This window comes from Chanos chanos, chromosome 8 (assembly GCF_902362185.1).
Source record: "Chanos chanos chromosome 8, fChaCha1.1, whole genome shotgun sequence".
NCBI lineage: Eukaryota > Metazoa > Chordata > Actinopteri > Gonorynchiformes > Chanidae > Chanos > Chanos chanos.
The window spans coordinates 37,891,230-37,915,548 of NC_044502.1; the positions used below are offsets into that span (position 1 = coordinate 37,891,230).

At 39.6% G+C, this 24,319-nt stretch overlaps 3 protein-coding genes across 4 annotated transcripts; all 3 read right to left on the reverse strand.

The window, feature by feature from the left end:
• Positions 1–4,121: 4,121 nt before the first annotated feature.
• On the reverse strand, positions 4,122–8,058 carry rpz4 (rapunzel 4). 2 transcript variants are annotated; one of them, XM_030782146.1, is made up of 3 exons: positions 7,979–8,058; positions 5,849–5,912; positions 4,122–5,711 (listed from the first exon to the last, which is right to left on the reverse strand). In XM_030782146.1, exon 3 carries the CDS (start codon positions 5,645–5,647, stop codon positions 4,472–4,474), a length of 1,176 nt encoding a protein of 391 aa, XP_030638006.1. In that variant the 5' UTR covers positions 5,648–5,711; positions 5,849–5,912; positions 7,979–8,058; the 3' UTR covers positions 4,122–4,471. The 2 variants fall into 2 exon arrangements, with proteins under 2 accessions (XP_030638006.1, XP_030638007.1); XM_030782147.1 differs by lacking the exon at positions 7,979–8,058 and having other exon boundaries at positions 5,849–6,063.
• Positions 8,059–8,848: 790 nt separating this feature from the next.
• Positions 8,849–11,921, reverse strand: rpz5 (rapunzel 5). The gene is made up of 2 exons (XM_030783321.1): positions 11,862–11,921; positions 8,849–10,232 (listed from the first exon to the last, which is right to left on the reverse strand). Exon 2 carries the CDS (start codon positions 10,172–10,174, stop codon positions 8,993–8,995), a length of 1,182 nt encoding a protein of 393 aa, XP_030639181.1. The 5' UTR covers positions 10,175–10,232; positions 11,862–11,921; the 3' UTR covers positions 8,849–8,992.
• Positions 11,922–21,859: 9,938 nt separating this feature from the next.
• rpz6 (rapunzel 6) lies at positions 21,860–23,044 on the reverse strand. Its single transcript, XM_030780981.1, has one exon. The coding sequence runs from the start codon at positions 23,042–23,044 to the stop codon at positions 21,860–21,862; it is 1,185 nt and encodes a 394-aa protein (XP_030636841.1).
• Positions 23,045–24,319: the final 1,275 nt, after the last annotated feature.

The window sequence follows — 24,319 nt, forward strand, 5'->3', positions numbered from 1 at the left end:
AAAATGAAACAAAACAGTACATGGACATCAAATTTCTGGTGCATGTTTCTTGGTCATTCATTGCCACTGGATTGTCAAGCCCATCCCAGAATGAACAAAAGAAAAGAATGCAAGGCCATAAAGCCCAGAGGTGTAAACAGAACCTTTCATACAACTTGCTCTTCACGTTAAATTCGGCTATACATGTGCTTTAACTCTAGATTTGAGATCTGTACCATATCATATGAAAGTGGCAGCATGGTGATGCAGTGGGTAGCGCTCTTGCCTCACAGCAAGAGGGCCCTGGTTTTGAGTCCGGGCTGGGCGGCCGGGGTCCTTTCTGTCTGCGTGTTCTCCCCATGTCTGCATGGGGGCTGGGCTCTTCCAACAGACCAAAGACATGAAAATCAGGCAAATTGGGGATACTAAATTGCCCCAGGTGTGAATGTGTTTGCCAGTGTTTCTGCCCGTGATGAACTGGTGATCTGTCCAGGGTGTTTCCCTGCCTTTTGCCCAGTGAGCGCTGGGATCCTAATTAGGAAAAAAGGCCAAGTGGAAAAAACTGAGATGCAGAGGGAGAGTTACACCTTACACAAGCACAACAAACAACAAATGGAAGAACATAAAATATGAGCACAGGTTCACAGTTGTTTGCCAAAGCTACAAAAGACTAAATCATTCGGTCTTGGATATAAAAACTGGATTTTTAAGTAGCTTTATTATCAGTTTAAATGTAGTACTATAACACAATATAAACATAAATGAAATATCTTGCAATCATATGAGAGTGATTGTTTATTTATATATATATTATGATTGTTGTTTCAACATGGTTGTGTTCAAATGCAAACACTCCAGAGGTACATTAAAGGTGTCTCCCATTTTTGATGTTTATCTGAACCAGTCACCCAATAACAAATGTAAACTTGGCTCGTGACATCATATTTATTTTAAAGTGAACTTTGTTCTGTCAGAAGCAGATGGCTTCTTGGGGATAAACATTTCCTCTTAAGCAAGAATGAAGTGGATTCTGATCCAAACCAACTATGGGAGTTTTAACTTTTAAAATGATATTTTTGCTCATCCTTGAAGACTCTCCTAGTATTTGGAGGCTCCACAGGAACATCCCATGGACATTGTGCCTGTATTGAGACCCAGAGCTAGGAGGCTCTACAGTATCTTGATCTTAACTGAAACCAAGTGCTTAACCGGAATGTCAGCTTTCAGCGACTGCTGTTAATTACGCAAATTACTTTCTGAGTGTATTGGACCTCAGTTATTTGGGAACAACAATAAACAAATCCATGGCAGTCATAAATGATGTCTCAGATCCTAGGATGGGTATAAATCAACTGACTTAGTGACAAAAACAGAAACTGTTACCCTCTTGTGTCAGGAGAGAACGTAAATCTCCTTAAAACATAAGCAGATACAATTACCCTCTTAAGTCAGCTGCAAGTTTACATTGCCTTTTAACAAATGTCAACGTGGCTGGTGAGATTATATTTATTCTATGATGAAGTCTATGTTGTCAGAGTGGTAGATTCTTCAAACATTAACAAATCTGAAGGGGTTCAGAAGTAGATGCATACTCTAACCCTCCTGTAGACTTAATGACTTTCTACCTAGTACTTGATGCTCTCCTGTTTGCATTAGTTTTGTTTTCTTTGGAAATATTCATGTTTAAGTTAGAATGACGTGAACGCATTTGCTGCCCTGTTTCACTCGTTGCACAGTTTTGCTGGGGGGAGCAAATTTTCCAAAATTAATCATTATTATGATTTTTAAGTTTACTGGCTTTTCAGTAATCACTTTGATAGTATTACTTTACCTTTCCCGTTTAACACTGTACAATCCTCTGACCACCTAGGCCTCAGATGGGTTAAGGTGTTCATAGAGTTTTCTTGTTATTTCTGCCTGACAAATCAGAATCCACATATCCATAACTGTGGTGGTGTATTTATGCATGGCCTTTTTTTTTTGACAAACATGTGGTGTGGTGTGAGTCTGAGCCCAATATAGAAACAAAACATTCAGTGGTTTCACAGCGTAATTACAGAGTATGATGGGTGGTTCACTTAAGGCGAAGCCATATATATCCTTTTTCCAGCCAGTGAAGCTACTACTTCCAGTCTCATTGCTAGACTAATCATCATTTTTAAAAGCACTTGAGACAACATCATTCAGCATTATGTTGTGGTATTAAGTTGAATAAAACAGTGACATTGTAGTATTGACTTGCTAACTTTTCTTTATATCTAAAAAATATGGCTTTAATATAAAAAAGACACATTTGTGGTGTTGTAAATGAAAGATTGATTATGCAAAATGCCCATAAAAGACAAAAATACAAAACAGGTGCTGATATGTATGGATCACTCCGTGTCAAATCAGACAGAATCCAGGAAAGTTGTTGCAGCACTGTCTCAGATTTTGTTCATAGTTTGTCTGTGTAATGTTTGGGTCGCAAAACTAAGGCCTGTGAAATATTTTTGCTCAATTCCAATTTTTTTTGGCCCTTGATATTTTTTTTTTTCATTTTTACACTCTCAAAAACACCTTATCTGGGAAGCCGTGTTTGGGCATTAATATCTTGAAAGGTATTATCCCTAGCCTCACCAAACTTTGTAGGATGGAAGACAAAGATGTTCTCAGTATGAACCATTAAAACTTTGTATTATGTGCCTACTGATTTTCTGTATGACTCTAGATTTGGAAAAAAGTGCAAAATTCCTAAATGAAGGTGATAATATCAATCATTAATTGTTCTTCAAATACAATGTGAAGGAAAAACGGAAGGGCATTGGCACTTTGTAGCCGTAATAACCATACATCAAGCAATTTCCATGTACATTTTTATGTTCCTACTTGCCACCCAACATATCATTTTGGTCCTATGAAAATGACCAAATATAGTACCACACCTTGTTTTATTCATAATAATCTTCATTTCCACTGGTGGTAGAGATCTCAAATATTAGCACAAAATTAACAAAAGATTGTATTTGCAGAAAAAATAATGATTGATATCATATTGGAGCAATAAATGTGGGTTTGAAGTACCCTCAATGTCACTCTCATTGAGGAATTTTGCACTTTTTTCCAAATCTAGGTCCTTATAAAAATAAAATGGCATGCAGTACAAGCTTTTAATGGTTTTAGCATACAGAAAACATGTTTGGCTTCCATCCTACAAAGTTTGGTGAGGCTAAGAACAATACTAGTCAAGATACTAATGCCCAAATGTGGTTTCCCAGATGAGGCTATAAAAATGAAATAATATCAAGGGCTGAAAAAAATATGAAAACATAAAATTTGAACAGAGATATTTCACAGGATTTAGTTTTGGGACCCATTCATTATATAGACACGGTCTGAACAATATCTGAGACGGTGCTGCAACGACCCTACCTGATTTGACATGGAATGACCAATATATATTTTATTTATTTAGAGAGAAAAAGTACTACTATAGAAAATGTGCATTAATTCATTTCCCAGTCTGAAACAGTATTCAGAGCAGTATTCCAGGAAATGTAAAACTCCCGAGTGATTTAATTTCGTGCCATAATTAGTTGAACCGATTATGTCTTAGGGATGTCAGCTTTAAATTGCTCAAATCCACTGAAGCATTACAAAGAGATGTTACCATTTATCAGTCCTCTTTGTCTTTGAGCATGAAGGATTCTGGGCACACCCCAATTGTTAATCTCAAAATATCAAAAACTGTACCAACGAGACATACCAGACAAAATTCTCTGATGAAAACTTGTGCACCAAGTTTTAAACTTACAAGTGGCTCCAGCTGAAGTTGTTCATAAATCAAACCTATCTGAAATGTGCTGTTGGTTTATGGAAGACAAAGAGGTACAATTTTTACATTAAGCAAAAGCATCTGTTTACTGTCGGAACCACCAACTTTAGCATGACATTACTCTTTGACTCTTCTGACACAACAGTGCTGCCCTGAAACAAATTCTTGATTTCAGGGTTGTTTTAATATGTGTATTGAAGGAGTCTTACTTAAACCCCATAAATACCTGCCGGTCCAGTGAAACATAACACAGCATAAATATGTTACAGAGGGATAAAAGAGGTGTCAAAGTACTGAGACAAAAAGATGTATTTATCATGTTTTCAAATGTACCACAACAATGCTTCAAGTAATAAGTACAGACAGCAGTGGTTAAACATAGTGTTTGCTGGAATATTGGGGAATTAACATCTGAGCAACATTTCAAAGAAGGTACATATGTGCAATTATAAGACCACTGGTTAATTTCTGTTGTTGACATGAGTTAATGTATCACTAACATGTAGCCTTTTAACAAAATTTTGCATTTCACTGAAGAATACTAATATGAACAGATCTTAGAAAATTCTTAGAAATATTTAAAATAAAATGTTAAGTATTGCATAGGAGTAAAGAAAGTGTTTCTGATGGCATTTGGCTGTAAATATATTGGCCTCTCAGCTATACCAGACAATTATCTCATGCTGAGTGAACAAAAACATAGAAGTTCTTATTCTCTACAAAAAAGTGTAGCTCATCACTGAAGGTCCAGGAATAGCCCATTTCTTTGCATGAGGTCTTGACTGCATGGACCACGGAAACAGGTAGGTTCTCAAACAGCAGTTCTGCTAGTGATGTAACTGTAGCCTTCTTCTGTTCTGAGATCAGCTTTTGTACTTTTTCTTTATCAACTGGCTCAGGAGAGGCACTGTAGGAGACCACTACGTTCAGCTTTTCAACAGAGGGCTGTACTTGAAAGCGACTCTTTCCTGTAGAGCAATGAAACTCCTTCTTGTTGGTAAACAGGCCCGTCGGGGAGTTAAAGATTCGAACGGACCAACACACCCAGTCGTACTTCTGCTTCAAGCTCTGTACAATGGTTTCAGCCAACTGTTGGTTGTTCATGTCCCTGTGATCTCTGACCATTCGCTTGACATCTATTTCTGCCTGGCTTGGGAAGCTGTTAATGCAGTCTTCGATGACGGCATTCATTTTGGCCTGGACTGCCTTCATCCTCTCCCCCCAGTCTCTGAGAAGCTCCTCCTCATCATCACCACCTTTCAGTGCAGTATATCCCATCAAAGCAATGAGGCCAATGCAGAACAACTTCTTCAACCTGGCACAAAAGTCCTCCATGGGCCTACGGCTCTTTTGCTCATAGTTTAGTGTGATCTCCAGCACAGACTCTCCAGAGAAATTATCCCCTGTGACAGCATTGTAAAGGGTTTCCAGGTTTTTGTCACCTCCGGTCTTGCTGAAATGCTCCAGGAAGAGCTTCTTCTTGACCTCTCTGAACTTAGGTTTGGCATTTAGAACATCCATATATTTACGGAACTGGTTGGTCAGATTCTCCTCTACCGAGAAATAGGCTGCATCTGCACTGCTCTTCTTGATCTCCTCATTTATTCGCTGAATCTCCTCGGATACAACTTCAAGGCGCTCTCGCACTCTCTGGAACTGCTCCTTCATGTATTCTGCCTCCTTGCTCTCAACATTATCCAGAGCCAATTTTATAACAGGAGCAGCAATTGAGAAGACAGGGAAGAGGTCCCCTGCAATACTAGCAACCACCTCTGCCCCCTGTTCGAATACCTCCATTACAGTCTCAACAACATCCTTCTTATCTGCCACAAGTTTCTGTAGTTGGTTGGCCATTGCTGAGAATGTTGAGTTGTTGAGTCAGTGTTTGCTCAAGACAACAGAGCTTTTGGGTTCAACTCTACATTAGAAGGAAATATTTAGTTGTTCTGTAAGTTAATCATTACTTCGCAGCAATGCACAGTAATAAATTATTTTCTTAATTATTTTCTTCAAAGTGATTTCAAAGTGAGAATTAACACCTGAAAAGTAGCTTACATTTCAGAATGTCCTTGTATTGCTGTGTCCCCAAGCTCTGTATGAATGGACTAGGACAAGTTCACTAAAGGAATGATAAAGGAGAAGAAAGTAGGGTTAGCTGAACAACCAAAGCACTGTAAGACCAGTTCTGTGGGACACACCCAGTGAATCCTGCAAGCAGTAAAGCAACAGTGGAAGAGGAATTCACATTAAGTCAGAAAACTGCAGAAATACAGTTCTAGACAAACATGTCCAGAATCAAAATAATGATATTGAGAGTACACAAACTGACAACACACATAAAGGATAGTAGAAGTGTTTCAAGCTTTTGGACTGCATGTAAATCATTGTTCAATCACTGTGTGTGACAGAGTTCCTGGGTAATTCCAAGGGCTTGCCAGTAGTTTCCCCACGTCCTAACAATAACACCATTACGTAATGCAAAGTACCATCAAGACATAAAATGACTTTATAAGAGACAGTTTTACCAAGAAATACTTGATATTCTCACTTAGTATACCATGACAGTTAAAAGTGAAAAAGTCTATCAGAGTCTTTGCATTGATACTGTAAAACTTGACAAACCCACCATACTTCAAAAGGAATGCTTCTGCTAGTTGTATAGAAGGTTGAATATTTAACAAATTTCATAAACTAGCAACAATGGAAAGTTTAATACTAAAAAAACTTGACATAATAACTGCATGATATGTACATATCTTTTTAAAGAATAACAGACATATTTTTTTCTGGCTGCTTCTGTGAGTGCCACTGTGGGCGGAGGGAATGATTAACAAGGTAGTTCAACCAGCTAAGCAAGACATTTTCCAAAGCAACTCAGGCAGTAACCATGGAAACAAGACAATGGAATCTATTAGGTCAGCTTTTCTTTGTCAGCCTGTCTTTTTCTGAGGAACTCAAAGGTTACTGAGGAACTTGATTTAATTTTTATAAAAGGCTCAGGTAGATATACCTCACCTCTGTTATCTTCAGCAATAACTTTTGCATGTTAAATGTAAAATGACTCAGTTCATGAGCTTTCTAATATATTTCATAGTCATTGAAAGAGAGAAGCATTTTCCTCAGGACTGCAAACATTAGACACAGAATGTGATCTAAATTCAAATTCAAAGTGTAAAAAAGGAACACACAAATTAAAAAAAAAACAGTCTGCTCAGAACAAAATCTTACAGATGTTCATTTGGCCTAGTTAAGAATAGTATAGGAGGTGTCACAAATAAATTTTAATTCAAGTCCAGAAATTCACTAATGAAGTAAGTGTACGGCAGATGAGAGGGGCTATCACAAGTGAGCTTTCACATCTAAAAATAACCTTCAAGGAAACGAAATGCTGCCCTCTCTGAGCATCACATCCGTTTACTGCCACTGTGGATGCATAAATGCAGCAGGACTCATTCTTCTCCTAGTACAACACAGAAGACAAAAGAAATACTTAAGTTCAACTCTCTTCAAATGAGTAGGGGGCTTACAAAGTACAGCCTGTCGCCAAAGAATTCACCTACGGAGAAGACTTAATGTTCACACTATATTTTCAGGCTATATTTTCTGTATTGAAAAGTTTAGTATAGATATTACAGTCGAAATGCTAAGTATGGTATTCTACGCCACCCAAATGTCGATGACGCATTAAGATCTGCGTGGTCACGGTGCTTCACTGAAAATGCAAAAGAGCAGAAGGAGTGTGTGTGAGTGTGTGTGTGTGTTTTGTTTGTTTGTTTGTTTGTTTTTACAGTAACCTTTGAACTGGCTGTTACGTCGGACAGTTCGAATGCATTAGGCTATAACTAAATAACCAAAGGTGACTTTCGATTAAACTTTTGCCAGACAAATTCAAACTTTTTGAGGGCTATTCCACTGATGGTACAGCAGTTTAACGTCGAAAGAACAGAGTGTAAAGTCGACCAGTCACTTAACTGTGCATCAGACTGTCATGTTTGTGCAAACTTGGGTGGAAAGTTATGCGGAACAACGCCCATCAAAATACTCCAACGCGTTCTACATTAAAACACCCCTAGCAAAAGAACAGATATGACTGTATCACTCGGCCAGATATGACTGTATCGGTAGATTGTGCCTACGATTTAAATAATGTGAATAAAAGACCCCAGACCTCATAAACTAACTCACCTTCCAGTCGTTCGTCACAAGAAACACGAATATCGAGAGATTACCCCGTTTGCTTTGGTTTCGCCCAAGATCATGTCATGTGCTTCTCCGGTTACAGGCGAAATTTTGGCACACCCATATTACGACGAGAGTGTCGGTGATTTTGTTGCGCTCGTCACACTCTTTTAATCTAGGTTGTTGAGGAATGTGGGCACTCTGTTTTCGTTTTGAATTTTGCACTGTTGTTAGTAAACTACAGTTTACAACTTTTAATTACTGGTTGTCAGTTTGAATCTGAGTAAGACTATTGACGTTTCCTTCCCCAAAAGTTATTTCGGTGACAAGTCACTTTTAGTAACATGTTTATTTTATCTTTATTTGAGATACTTCTATGCTGAGGACAACAAAAAGGCAACAAACAACATACATACTGTTGCAATTTATGTTCAATTACCAGGCTAAAATCGATCAGTACAAATATTTCCTGAATTTACCAAGTTGTTGATTTACACTCATGGACAAAATATCGCCTCGTACGATTTCGTAATTAATATTTCTGAATGAAAAGGGAAATATTTTTTAACAATAACTCCATGTTTTTAATTCTAAGAGCTGCCGTGGTAATTATTCAGAAGTGATGCAACAAAAAGGTGATTGCTGACATTATGAAAATTCACCGATGTATGGTTCACGATGAAGGAATGCTTTGAGTGATACGGCACAGCTAGAAATATATATAGGTTCAGACACATACCTAAGCCTTATGAATTGTGGACTATTATATTTTTGAGATTTGGTTTATACATTGTCATATGGGATTAACAGACATGAAAACAGAAATAGAAGACATTGTTTACAAGAGAGACTCATACATCAAGAGCCCCGTGGGCACATTGCTAGATAATAACTAGTGAGACTAATATTTCCACTAGCATTTGCATTACCAGTGAGTAGGATAAATTGTTGAAGTTTTCTTTTGGAATTAAATCATTCAGACTGATTGTCTTTTCATTGTATCTTCTGCTTCATACATAGTTACTCAGAATGAATGCAGAGGTATGCCCTTTTGTGTATCCCATAATAGTAACATTCAGGTTGGAAATTGTTCATTTCTTCCATTTTTTTATACCGACTGACAGCGTGCACCAAACAGTTTGGTAGACTGTTACACAAAGATTGTGCAACAGACACCATATTGCCTTTCAACTTTTGCGTCTCAATCTGGTCTTGTAGTTGACTCTTGTTGATTGGCTTTGGGTCTGCACTGAAAGACACCACAATTCGGATGTTGTTATTGGTCAAAAGGTCAAAAAAATTATCTCCGCCCCCACTGCCATGATATTTCTTTCCAGCAAGCCAATTCCAGAAAAATATGCCACCATGACTAAAGACTCTAATGGACCAGGAAACCCAGTCATATTTCTTCGCAAGATGATCCAGAAGAAATTTTGTAAATTCTGGGTCAATGCTGGCTTGCCTCTGCAGAAGATGGCTCTCAATATCCATCTTGGCCTGGACAGCAAAGTTCTGAGTGCACTCGTCCACTGCTGCCTTCATGCGTTTCTCTATATTCTCCATGCGATCCTGCCATTTCTTCACCATAACCTTACCCACTTCTCCATCTTTCAGAGCAGCATAACCCATGACTGCTATTATGCCCACTACAAACAGCTTCTTCAGATGGGCACAGAACTCCTCCACAGCCCTCCTGCTTCTCTGCTCTGTAGCAACTACAGTCTCCAGCATTGCATCTCCAGAAATGTTCTCTCCAGTCACAGCATTGTACAAAGCATCGAGATTCATATCCCCATCTGTGTTCTCATAGTGGCTTAGGAATTTCTCCTTCTTCTTTTCTTTGAACGTGGGCTTAGCATTAACAAAGTCTTGGAACTTCTCGTACTGACTGATCATCTGGGCTTCACGGTCAAAATTCTGCTTGTTCATGGAAGTCCGCTGCAGCTCCAGGGCTATTTTTTCAATCTCATCTTGGATGCCCTCCAGCTTCTGGTTAACCCTTTCAAATTGCTCAGCCAGGTACTTGGCCTCTTTTCCCTCAGGGTTGGTGAGTAACTCAGCAGATGCAACAAACACAGCCTCCAGAATGGGGTGAAATTGGCCTACAGTGGCTGCCAGAATCTCACAGCCTTTCCCCATGATTTCTACTCCCTTTTCAATCTTGCCTTTGTTTTCTAGAACCCATTCTTCCACACGACTCATTTTGGGTCAAAGGTGAGAGCGATCCACTTCGTTGACAAAGAGTTCAGTTGTGCTCTGTCTGTAACAGAGGCAAGACACAAAAGATCATGTAACCGCTTTTCAATCTAAATTCATGGTGACATGAATATCCAAAGGTCAATACCAGAATCAATGCAGGTCATATTTGGTTGCACGAAGTGTAGCTTGGAGTAACTTTATACAAATTAGACCATCCAAGTATGGAGATGTAGACACATCAGTGGATGTGGTAGGTAAAATGAAGAAAGAAATGCAGGTCCTGTTGGAGCATGCCTAGGCAGTTAATGTGCCACACCCTTTGAGACTGGGCAACTGAGAGGGCTCAATAAAGGCTTTAGTGGGATTCAGTTTCTGTGTACCCATGTATTAAAACAAACACACTTCTAGTTTACGAAAGTACACATTCATCCTCAAAAGTGAAGTTACCACTTTATCATCATGATGTGAGGAGTTTTGCTGTAATTCTGAACATCTGGAAAATAATTCAACAATTTCTAGACGCTGTATGTCTTACAGATGTACTCGGTACGAGTTAATGGAGAGGAAGCGTACATTTAAGACCGTCTGAACATTTGTGGATGTTGCTGAGAAGTTTGATTACACAGGGGAGATGAGCTCACAAACATATCTCATTTCCTAGGACACCACACACTACAGAAAAAAGGCACACCCAGATCTGAGAAAAAGCACTGCACTTGTTTCATAATGAAAACCACACTCTTTTGTCTAAGAGAAAAAAAATGCCCCTCGCCACTCAACAAAACCAGCACAGAGTGAGAGCAAAGAACAAAAAACCCTAAATTTGCCATTTCTACCTTGACCTTCTTGTATATTAGACTTACCAGTCAAACATGATGGAATAATATTTTATATCAAGTCATCCAGATCTTATTATATTACATGAAAAGAGCTGTAAATACAATGACAGTGATATGATACTTGTGACGTGTCTGGAATTCTAATTTAGAACTCACTTGTGACGCAACAAGAAATTTCTGTGAAAGCATTCCAATCTCAGAAAAATTAGGGTATAGCAATACTTCCTAGCAATAATCTTTGTTGGATAACTGATATTTAAAGTCTTCACTTGTAAAAACGGATGACTTTTTAATGAAAATTTCAGGATATATATATATTTGATTGAAGTAAAATGAAGCTGTTCAGCTACAGATGATTCAGCTGATTAAAGTACTAACTGAGCTTTAAGATTATGGCTAGCTCTAACCAAAGATCACATATACAGTATAATTTATAAGTCCTGTTACCAAAAATATTGTAAGATAGTAACCAGCTTAGAGCAGAAAAACCGAATCCCTGACTACCAAGCCAAATACATTTGTATGTGAAGCACAATTCTATTGCAGTCAATATTGACTTAACAACCAACATCCTGTTATCTCATATTTCTCATTATTTCCTTATTGATGTTTCAGTGACAATAACAGACCATCAGTAACTATACATCTCTTTTAAAAATACTTTTTAAACTTTTTTTTGTCTTTTGGAAAAACATATTTGCCCTCTGATCCCTGGTAGATCTCTTGTTTTACACACACAATATAAAAGCTATGCAAATAAGGAAGATAAAATGGAATATGGGGGGGGGGGGGGGGGGAATAAAAAAAAGTCCATAAAATGAATAATGGGGATAAAAAATGATGAAACTCACCGTTAGATTGGCAATGTGTCCAGAGGTGCACTCTAATGTTCAAACAGAGCCTCACTGTGCCTAAGAGCTGCAGCCTCACAGGGTCCGCATATATATATAGACTCTCCCCCAGTGGCACTCCCCCTTTGGATTGCCTCCATCCCCTGCAAGCATTCCTTTGAGCCCACTCTCGAGATGAGGGGCAGGCACAGAGACAGATAACATCCTGTAAACACTCTTTTTGAAAGGCTTGCACGTTCAACCAGAGAATGAGTTAGGGATACCACCATAACTAGTCCACAGAAAGAGAAGACGTGACGTCTTTGTCGCATAGATCCCAACTTGTTCCGTCTCTCAGTAGAGGTTGCTATGGTTACGAGTACTTTTAGCAGTTCAGTTGGTGCAAAAAATATTTCATGCCCAATCACTGTTCAAGTGAAAGAGCATAACTTGTGACAGAAAGCTTATAATGAATTTTTATGCTTGGATATCATTTCTGAAGTGTTCGTCTTTTTTTTTTTTTTTTTTTTTCTTATGTTCCTCGTTGTCTTTTAAATATAATTTACAACGGATCCGTTTTAAAGCATTCTGAATAAACAAATGTAATTTCACTTCATATCCATCAACCATGAAACAGTTTAACCATGAAACACAGAACGCCTGGCAATACCAAACAAGTGAAACTGATGTGAAAAGTACCCTTTAGCTCTATGAGCTTTTAGTTCACTTCCGTCACAGTATTCAGCAGGGTTCTGAAAGAGTCCACTGTTTTTGTATCCAGGCTGTTGCAGGGAGGTTGACCCAGACCCATTGTGCTGGAGCATTTAGTGTGACACATTGGCTGCTATGACTAATCACTCTAGTTAGAAAGAAACAGAGAAGGGCTGAGGTGGATAGTGGCCATTGGTCCAGAGAAGCTCTGGTGAGGACAAGCTGGTACATTTGCATTTTGATTTTTTCATGTCACTGCTAGATTTTGCACTATGTTTAACTAGCTACAGTCAGAAGCATGAATGTACTTTCACAATAGCACAGCCGTGTTGAGTGCAGAGTGTTGGTGAGTGTTGGTATGGACATATAACTGTAAAGAATTGGCTATAACATTTTTGGACATGTTACACATCATGCAAATCGCAGAAAGTTTTGTTTTGACTAAACCTTTTCCAGACTCTGTATGTGGGCAGAGTCTGAGAAACAAGGACTTTCCCATCCACTTTTTACAGAATAATGAAAATGTTCTCATCTAGACATGTTGATAAATGCTAAATACTGAGTAAACATTGCATGTGTCATGTATTTAGTTTGAGATCGCTCTTGAGAACAATGCAGTAAAGTGAAGTAACTAGGTAAAACAGACAGAAGAGGGGAACTTGCCAGAATTGTCTTTAGAGACTCAGCAAGCTTTGAAGCATTAACAAACAGTCCATGCATCCTAAGCATATCAGGATGACACAGTGGGTTTTTGAACCAATGTAAGAGTGTTTAAACCTCAATTTAATATTCAAAACTTTTGCAGGGGTAAATTAGATTGAAGGAGACGCGGAAAGAAAAAAAAAATATGTAGAGGAGATTGTGCCCTGTTTTACCATAAAGTTTCTAATGGAAAAAAAAAGGGAAATATCCTAATGACATCCAGAAGGGCAAGGTGTGCCAGACAAGGCAGCTGGTTTTCCACATGTGGTATGTCCATGTTTAAACTGTTCCCTCGTAATCCAATACACAGTCTCAATAAAGGCCTTCATCGTCATCAAGCAAAGAAATGCTGTTTATGCTTACATTACCTCATATGCCTCACATTACCACATAGTAATGCTACCACTTTTTTATTATGTCAAAAATTATAGTTAAGCACTTTTGGATATCTTTAGTATTTGTATTGCCGTAACCACAAGATGTCACTTTAGTTCAGTGCAAAAGCCCCAAGTTTTATTTCCGAGGGAAGATGAACCATCAGATACCGGATGATGTGTATAGCTCTCAGTATCACTAGTGTTTGCTTGATTAGGTTATTTCTGAACGGCCAGGTTTCAAACGGACTTTTTCTGGTTGCTCACATCTTAATTTCCCCTTTCTTCTTTACTTCCCTTTTTTTTCTCTTCTCTTGTGTCTATAAAATGACAATATTTTAAAAATGCTTGGACGGTTAAGATAAAGGTAGTGCTGCCTTCAGGTGGGGAAGTATTCTCACGGTTTCATTCTAATTTCGTCTTGGAGAACCTCCAATAGTATGCAAGCACAGGCTAGTCCACAGAAATAACAGTGTAAGTAGTATAAGTCAAGTTGCTCAAAGATGTGGGAATTAGCCAGAGGCCTTTGCCAACTCAGTGCTATGTCAGGGAGATGCAGACAGGTTCACCTGTATCGCAGACACAGTGTGTTATTTCAGCAGGCTGTTAAAGAAAGGAAAATATACACAAGTCATACCACTTAATTAGTTATTCCCTGACAGTATACATACTTCCTTAAGAAGCTGTTAAGACACTAGCTGCCTAGTGCTCATTAATATGCCAAGTTTACCTATTTATGTTCAAATATCCATGATCTTTCACTCTTTACAAGATTAACTGTATTGTTGGTAAGACACATTAATAACAAAGACTGACTTTGACTTTGTCAGTTTTTGCAAATTAACTTCTAAATTTGGTGCGGTTCTCTGGAGGCAATTTGCCCAGCCCTGAATCTTATTCAAAAACTTCCTCATTTAAAACAAAGGGTTATACTGTCATTATCAAAAGACAGTACTACCACAGAGGGCTCACCACAGTGACTAAACTATAGCTTTGGAGGTTATGATTTCAACAATTACTGTCTCCACCTCTTCCAAATGATAATTAGTACAGTGGTGTGGTGTAACAGACTAGTCCGGTTCATCTGCACCATATTATATGAGACAAATTAATCTGGGAGAGGATTTTAACCTTTTGCCACTAATTCATGCTGAGACAAGACCTACTCAAACCACATATCATATACCTGCAGCATCTTCAAAGATTCCACCCATCCCCAACACAGGTTTTTCACACTGACGCCCTCTGGCAGGAGGTACAAGTGTGTGAAATGCAGGACCTCTAGGCTTAGGGACAACTTCTATCCTCAGGTCATCAGACTGATCAACAGATCCAACCCCCCTGCCCCCATCCTAACCCACCTCACCTTTGTCCTCAGGTCATCAGACTGATCAACAGATCCAATCCACTGCCCCTACCCCCCACCCTAACCCACCTCACCTTTGTCCTCAGGTCATCAGACTGATCAACAGATCCAATCCACTGCCCCTACCCCCCGTCCTAACCCACCTCACCAATGTAAGATTATAGTGACATCAGAACAGATATGGTTCAGGATGAGAGAACTGTTTAACCTGATGATTGGATTACCATAGACACAAAGAAAGCTTCACACCTTTGGCACCACCTTACAGTTGGAGCCAAGAGCAATTGATTAAGGCAAAATACAACTGGTAATGGGCAAATGGCAGCCATCACAGACAAAAGGGGACTTTAGCATTAACACCTAGACTCTGATTTGCATAGAGCAACGTTGTACACCTATTGTCTGTTTGCTTCATTGTTTAAAAGGCTGATCACGGTGACAGTTCTCTGAGTTAAGCTGTGGCGCAAGCTGACTTGCTGCTGAATTCCACCACCACCAAGTAAAGCTTTTCTCCAAGTGCGCTTTTGCTCCGGTTCGTTTACTTGTAAAATCACAAGAAAATCCAACACCACACAGGAAGCTTCATTCTGCCCCGACTACCTTTTTGCACAGACATTCTGCACAGGCATTTGCACAGGACTTTTTTGCACAGACATCTCATCACCTAATACTACTGTGTGTGTATTGTATATAGTGTTCCCTGGATATTCATTACTTTAATTTGTCTTTACTTTCTTATACGTTGTGTTTCTTTGATAAACGGTGCTCTGTGTGGAAAGCAAAGTAAGAATTTCATTGTACAGGGAAACTTGTTTTAACTGTGCATTTGACATTAAACTCTTTGATTTGACATGACGTGATATACCTCCCTGTTGGTTAAGTGGAAAACTGAACATTTAGTATTGAAGAATGAAATCTGCACTCTGTAATAAGTTAATAAGTGAAGTATGGTCGAAAGATCCTGACAGCTGATAGGCTGTTGTTTCCATTAAATACAAGACAGTTTTGATGGTAGTGTTTAAGAATTAATGGACTCATTCAATTTACAGAATTGGTTTGCTCCTCTGTCCTCCTCTGTCCTCACCCTGCTGTAAGGCCAACATGATTTCACAGACAGTGTTAGTAGTATCATTGGCAATCAGCCTATGTCTGAGCGACCAGATGCTTCCCGGATATAGGACCCTAGCAATGTGTTGGGACTTGGGAAATGAAAGTCACCACATCCATAAGAAACTAAATAATGCATCACCAACAGGACAGAATTTCTCTCCTTCCTTTGGAGTACAGAGGCACAGCAGGAAATGAACTGTCACGCAAGTGTCCACACTAAGTCAGATTCACTGTATAGAGGCAGAAGTTCACCCCACCCTGTATGGAGGCAGAGTCTGAGAAACAAAGACTTTCCATCCACTTTTTTACAGAGAAATGAAAGTATTATTAACTAGGTACGTTTTTGAATGCTAAATATTGAGTACACATTTTGCATGTCACGTATTTAGTTGAGAACACCACAAAAATGCAGAAGTAAAATAGGCTGAAGAGGAGAACTTCTGAAATAATAATAAACTTGCGTTTACTTCTCAGATGTGCAATTAAACACTTTATCACAGCGATAATTCTGCAAACCTTTCAACCATGTGTAATTAAAAAAATCATAAGACGGGAATTACTATAATGGAGACTTTGCCCAGATACTGAAGATAAGAACAACTGATTTCAGCATCATCATCATCACTTTTAATGTTTTTTTTTTTTTTATTTCTTTGTTGGTAATCATTAACGATTGCTCCACAGTGACAGGAGCGGTGGCACTTTGGTTGTCTTGGGCTTTTGGTTGGCTTTCCTCGGCATTGCTTCGAGCATCTTCATTGGCGTGAGACTCTGGGCCCCCAGCCGTTACCTACAGACTGTGATCATCCATCAGGACGGCAGAATCGATACGAGCGTAAAGGAGTATCGCAGGGCATGGACAGATGCCCGCAAATACACAGATAGTGGAAGCGCGCAATATATTGATTGCAAAGAGGTTGACTTCAGCACGTTTCCCTGCTCACATAAACCTCAGCATCTTTTTTCTGCTTACAAACACCTACCCATCCAGGTCTAGCGCTCCACATAAACCCTGACAAAAAAAAAAAAAAAAAATCCACCGTTTTTACAATATGCCGTCCTTTGGTTGTGTCAAATGTTTGATCTCTGTGGTTTCTCTTTGGTAAGGAACACGCTGGGCAAATAAAAGGAATGGACATCTGTCTTCAATTCTGTTTGAGTTTAATGTCAGCCTGGCATCACCTGGAACTCTTACACACCTCGTTGTTCAAATAAAGCTGGCCTTGTGTTTCCACAGACAAGGCTGATTGTAACGCAGTGCCTACGCCAGACCTGACTGTGTTAGGCACCTGAGACAGTTTGGAATCAATATAAGGAACATTCATATGAGCAAAATGCAATGTGTCTAATATCCATGCCAGTTTGTTTTTCATGTATTGCTGGTCAATAAATGTTACATTAAGCCATTAGCAACCATTTAAATATCTCTCTGCCTTGTTTTTAAGACATGTTTCATACATATTTCAACACCCATGACATACTGTATTGTTATACCGCATTATATCACTAAAATGTTCACGGGAAGGTCTGTGCATAATGATTGAACAAGACTGCCACATAGATGGTTAATGCTGGGAACCACGATTCTTTTTCTGTGTGAGTGAAATGATGAATTTTTCTGCTATTTCGGACGGTTCCACAGCTGACCCCATTACGTCCAGCTGGTTCCTCTCAGACAGGTTTAGACTTTGTACAAGGTCTGCAAACTACAGCAAGTACAAGGGTGGAGGACCACACTCTATGGCACCATAGAAATTTATGAGCTATTGCATAAATACCAGATGTTGTTATGGCTCTTATTTTCCTATCATATTATGTGTGTTTTTCGTGAACCATATAACAGATAATGAGTTGAATCTCTGTTTCAGGGTCAGATAGATTACAAAACAGAACACAAAATGGCCTTGAAAGCATTACAAGCCTTCACTTACACGTATGTACGCGCGCGTGCGCACACACACACACACACACACACACACACACACACACACACACACACACACACACATTTTGACTTTGAGATCTGAGATTCTGGCACTAGGGGACATACCATGCATACAGAGAGAGAGAGAGAGAGAGAGAGAAAGAGAGAGAGAGAGAGAGAGAGTGTATGTGTCTTGTATGCACTGTGGGAAAAACAGAGGGCACACTAGATAAAAAAGCCAGAGCAAGATCGATATACCGATTACAACTTTAATTTGCTAATGGTTCTGTGGACAGGCAAATAAGTCTAAGCCTGGGGGAGCGCTCATTCTGTTTTTAAAACTCTGTCTTGCTTCCGCATACAGAAATTGAAGCTACTTTACATCATACCTACCTTTAAATGACTGTGATCATGTGAAAACATTTCAGTCAAAACCCCATAAAATACAAAATCTGTTTTGACATGATGACTTAGGGAATGTACATCATGGAATGTAATCCTCACTATTTGTTAGTAATGCTTCCTGTGTGGGAGAGCCCAAAGCCCTGTGGCGTGGTGTTTCCTGGTTTTCTTTTCCCTCTTCTTCTTTCTCACGCCCTCTCTCTACCAGTTTTTACCCTCATACACACAAGAAACCCTACACCCTACACAGCCAGTCCCCGTGAGCACAACATGTGTGAACTTGCTCCCTTTGAAACTTGTCTTATTTGTCTCCAGTTTCGGCTTATTATTTAAGCATGTGGGGTTATAATAACTTTCCATGGGCATAGATCAAAGTATTTTATCTCAACAAATAAAACACAAGTTTTGTGTCATGAACAATGAAATCTGTTTTGCCCTCGTGTGTCTGTGGTCAATAGTGATGCAGAGCTGAGTGCTGTACCCAAATTGAGCAATGAGATAGCAGCACGCACTCCGGGGTGGGAGGAGGTGAAACGCCTGTAACTGACAAGCTGATAGCATGCAGCACTGAGCAGCACTAAAGTCAACATTGGGGGAGTGCTTCACTTATCAGCTGAAGGAGGGGGGGGGGGGGGGGGGGGGGGGGGGAGAGATTCTAGAGTGCTGACGTGTATGTAAACAGAAGATGGGGGTAGACAAGAAACACATCTCTGAGCTCCCTGACTGTGACTACAACAAACATCCAAGAGCACTGGATATTTTATGTTCACACACACACACCCACACACACCCGCATATATATGTGTGTGTGTATAAATCATGTCCACATACATATATAGGAAAGTGATGCATTGGTGAAAACCGCAGTTTTACAGGTGAATGGAATATTCTTTAAAAAAAAAAAAAATTGGTCCTTTGAAATTAAACCACTGAGGGGCAGTCATGACCCAAAAGGTGGAACTGCCCAGGAGAAGGAAAGCTTTGTGAGCGAATCTGCACAGTTGCTCAGGGTTATGTTGCTGTGTGTCATTGAACAAATGTTTTAATGCTTTTGATCAGATTAGCCCACTTAAGGAGCAGCAGGCCGGTCGATGGTCCACTCTGACGGATGGGTAATGTTATTAGCCCTGGCTACGATTGGCAGATTGAGCCGGCTTGAACCATCCCAGGATTGATCGGCCGCCTTCCGGGCTGTTCTAATGCTGGGTTTCATAAAAAATCACTCATTTGTGTATTAAATATTGATATTGGCTGTTATCTCTTCCTGGAGTAGGTTGGTCTTTGAAAAAAGGAGACTACCACGAGATGTTCAGAATTCTTCAACAGGCAACACAATGAGAAATTAGCATTTTCATCTCATATTGTTTGACAGCCTTTATCTTTGATGTGTACTTATTTTGATGCACTCATATATATATATAAAAAAATCTTCCTTGTGAATCCTACACCCACCCCTTACACATGCAGAATAATCAAAGGAAGAGGTTTGTTACACTGTCATGTTGACAACATTATTTATCAAGAGAGAGGACTCTGTGTCCCAAGAAGCTCAATTGAGACTGACAGATAAAAGCTTTTTTTTTTTTTTTTTTTACCCGGCATGTTGATACTTTATCACTACAATGAAAACTGAGATCAAGAGAATTACATCCGATTAGTGTGTTAGTAGCGCCCCCTGTTGCCAGCCTTCACACGTCTACATATTATTTTACGGTAAAATATCAGAAGTGGGGTGCAATCCCTTATTGCCACAAAAAAGGCTTCCATTTTATTAGACTGCAAAACAAACACAGTACTCGTACCATAGTGACCGCCAGGCTCTGTCGAAATATATTGCTAGACCACAGGAAAACCTTTATCAGAGGCAAGAGCCTTGAAGATCAATAGTCTGCACTAGGGCAGAAGCCACTCAACCACTAATGAATACAATAGTTTCCATCAGCCCAGTCATGGCATTTCACGCAGTCTCTAAAACTACAGAATGGAGAATAAACTAAATTAGGCTAAAAAAAAAATCACTCTTAATAGGCTATTTATGTTTTCTTTCTGAAATTTTGCATCTGTCTCCATTTAACTTACATCATGTAAGGAAGATAATCGTCCTTGTTGTTTTTCGAACACGGCATTTCACATTTGTATTAACATCGATCTCTTCTGCTTTATAAGACATGAACCCCTGCCAGCCATTTATGATTCTGGCTGCTTTAGGCAAGAGGATGTGTCCATGACCACCATTCCTCATACATCACGAGAAGATGAAGGTTCATGAATTCCACCGCCATTGATTTACAATATAGCAATGGGCTGGCTGAGGTCCTGACACAACCGCTCTCAACACGGAGAGAAATGATGGATATTCCCCCTCTGCTCTCTCCCTTGCTGAGTTTAATGACTGGTCCCTTAGAGCTGAGCACAGCACTCTGGAGCTCGTCTTCTTTGTATTAACAAAGCCAAAGGTTACTCGCAATATATTTCAACAGACCCACAGTCAGAAAATGCTGACTTATGTGTAAAGACTAAGATGCAATTAAATTAGAGGTGGCTTTGAAAGGTGTATGTGTCAGCAGAATAGATTTAATAGCAATAGATGTCAACAACTATTTGTAAATTATATATACACAAAACATGCAGCACACCAAACAACGCATATTATATACAATGCATCGTTTAATTGCGGAAATTGAAGTCTCTGCTTATTACAAAGCAGTTTTCCATGCTGCAGTAAGAATGATTTAGTAAAAGAATTAGAGTACTGAATATATATTTAGCTACAGTAGCACGCAGCTTTGTAACTGAGCTTAGGAGGTTTTGAGTTGGTTTCGGACAAGGCATCTGGGATCCTCTCCTAGGCAGCTGGCACCAATGCCTTTCACGGTTGATGAAGCAGGTTTCAGCATGATGTAGGACAGTCAGAGAGAGACTGTCTTAAAGGGAGAAAATAGGACAACACTTTCATTAGCGTGGCTTCCATCAAAACAGCCTGTCCCAACTTTTTATTTTCTTTTTGAGCATATAAAAGATTAAGCATAAAATATGAAGACTACAAATTCTATGAATATTCGATTACTCTGGTATATGTCGAGATTAAGATGCAGTATAACTGGAGTTCCAAACATCACAAGTGGTTAATCTTTGGGAGTAATGGTATTTTAAGATGGCATTTTTGGGATATGCCACCATGTGAGACATGACTGTGATTTGTTAGTTGTTTATGATGCAATTATGGTTTTAGTTCAAAATCAGTAGGTAAGTTTTTTAAAATAATTTATGATGAAAACAGCTTGTAGTAAACAACACGTTTCATGTGTCAGAATAACATCTCCATATTTAAAGTGCCACTTCAAAATGCTATATTTATATATTTTAGATTAAAATAAAAACATCTCATATGCAATAATGGTCCTCAAGTATTCACAACTTCCTTTCCCAATTACTCTGAATGCACACAAAGAGCCACATTCTTGTGCCTCTCCCAGTAATGGTAGTCCTCTGGAAAGTTCCATGCCGCATAGCTCTCCTTGTGGTGACTGACAGCATGAACCACAAGCCCAGCTCGCTGCTTCTCCAAGGTCTCCACCACTGTCTTGGGATCTCCCTTCTTAACAGGGCCCTCCATCAGCTGGCGGATGCAATCCCTAGGTATGGATTCGGGGGCACTGCTGTAGGAGACCACAACATTGGTGTCATTCACCTGAGACAACTCAAACCAGTTTTGTCCCGCCACATACTGGAAATTCTCTCCAGCACGCCAGTTGCGATAGCTGCTCCCTGAGTGGTTGATCACACGAACGGACCATTTCACCCAATCATACTTCTTGGCCAGGAACTCCAGTAGTTCCTGAGCCACGTCCTGGAGGGTTTTGACCTCTCTCTCCTGAACAAGTCTCTTGGCATCTAGGCGAGCCTGTTCGGGAAAAGCCCTCACACATTCCTCTATGACAGTTTTCATTTTAATCTCAACTTCTTGAATTTTCTCACTCCATTCCTGGATCTTTTCCTGTTCTAACTCATCCCCATGGGTGAGGGCACAGTGACCCAGCAAAGCAATGAGTCCCAAGCAGAAAAGTTCCTTTAGTCTGGCACAGAAGTCCTCAAGAACCCTCCTATTCCTGGCCTCATACCTTTCCACCACCTCTAAAATGGGCTCACTGAAAGTATTGTTCCCCATCAAAGCATCATAAAGCACATATAGGTTCTTATCACCTCCTGTAGTGGAGAAATGTTCCAAGAAAAGTCGAGTTTTGACCTCTCTGTACTGTGGTTTGGCTTCCAGGATTTCGACATATTTACGAAATTGATTACGCAGGTTCTCCTCTGCTACAAAGTACTGGGTGTCCAGACGGCCTTTCTTGATCTCACAATCAATGTCGTCCAACTGAGCAGAGAGGATGTCCAGTTTGTTTCGTACAGCAAGAAACTGGTCTTTGACATAGATCACTTCCTTACTCTGGACACTGTCTAGAGCAAGTCTTAGGACCGGGGCAGCAACCTCACAAAGGGGAAAGAACTCGCCAACTGCAGTAGCTAACACTTCTGACCCCCTCTCAAACATCTCCATCACTTCTTCAATGGCCCGCTTCTTTTGGGCCACTACTTTTTCTAGGGAACTGGACATGGTCTACTGCAAAATACAGCAAAAAAGATTGAAAATAAACAACTCTGAATGATTAAACATCGGAAAATGGTGTATAAATATAATTCGGCTCATCATTTAAAAAGTGCTAAAGAAAATCAAGCAAGGGGATAACCAAGTAAAATATTAAAATGTGGATGATCAGTACTTCAGTATGATAAATTCCCTTGATTTTTAATGCAATAAGTATTCATTGTGCTGGTTTGCCTTTTTTAAAAAATAAAACTGTTATGACTATGACTGTAATAACAGGATAAACAGATAAAGTCAAGCATCACGTACTTTATCACCCAGGCAAGATAAAGTCAGATACCACAAAATACTAAATGTATAGCAAGGTTGCATGTCTGAAGTGTACATCTTCAAGCGATGTCATTATGATCCAATGTTCTTGTTACAGGTTTCTTTTCAAACCCCAGACGCACTTGAAAATCCCCTCTCATCCAGGCCTATGATCTGCCATAAATTATTGCGTCCGCAGCGGTCACATATTATAGCCTGGACTGTCGGTTACATTGCACATCCCGAATGCGACTGTTCCAAAAACAACTTATTATGATCAGATTATATATCTTTTCGTATTAACTGAAAATATGTTTATTTTTGTCTGGTATTTTATTCCCGGCAAATTACTTTCTTTCTCCCTCACAGATGCCAACATTGTAATCAAATCACCGTCAAAATGAGATTTTTGACTGTACAGTTTGATAAACAGAGGAAGATTTTCTGTTGTGAAGAGCTGATTCGCAGGTACCCTTTTAAAACTGTGCATTTCCCACGACCCCGCATTGGACACACCTTGAAATTCGTTGTTTAAGTCTGAGGCAATGTCATCCTCAATCGTGTGCTCTAATCCTCTCAAAAATGACAGTGTGTACCTGGAAATGATAACGAGTCCTTCACGCCTGGAAGAGCCAACAGCTGTCGAACCTCTTAACCCACAGATTTTCCCACAGTTTTCCCGAGCTGAGAAGATGCCCGTGATGTGGTTTGACCGACTGTAGAATGAATCATCTGGAGAGAGAGAGAGAGTGAGAGAGAGAGAGAGAGAGAGAGAGAGAGGCTAACACAAGTGCGCACACTGTGCGGAAAGACATTTTTGGAAAGCTCACCCTGGCAACAGAGAAGAGCGCAAATCTGTGTAATATCTAACAATAATTATTATACAGACAATTTTGTACATAATTGCTGCGGTATGTCAGCCTGTATTTTTGACGTTTTGGAGTATAAAAATGCTTCTCTAGCAATTGTTGGTTA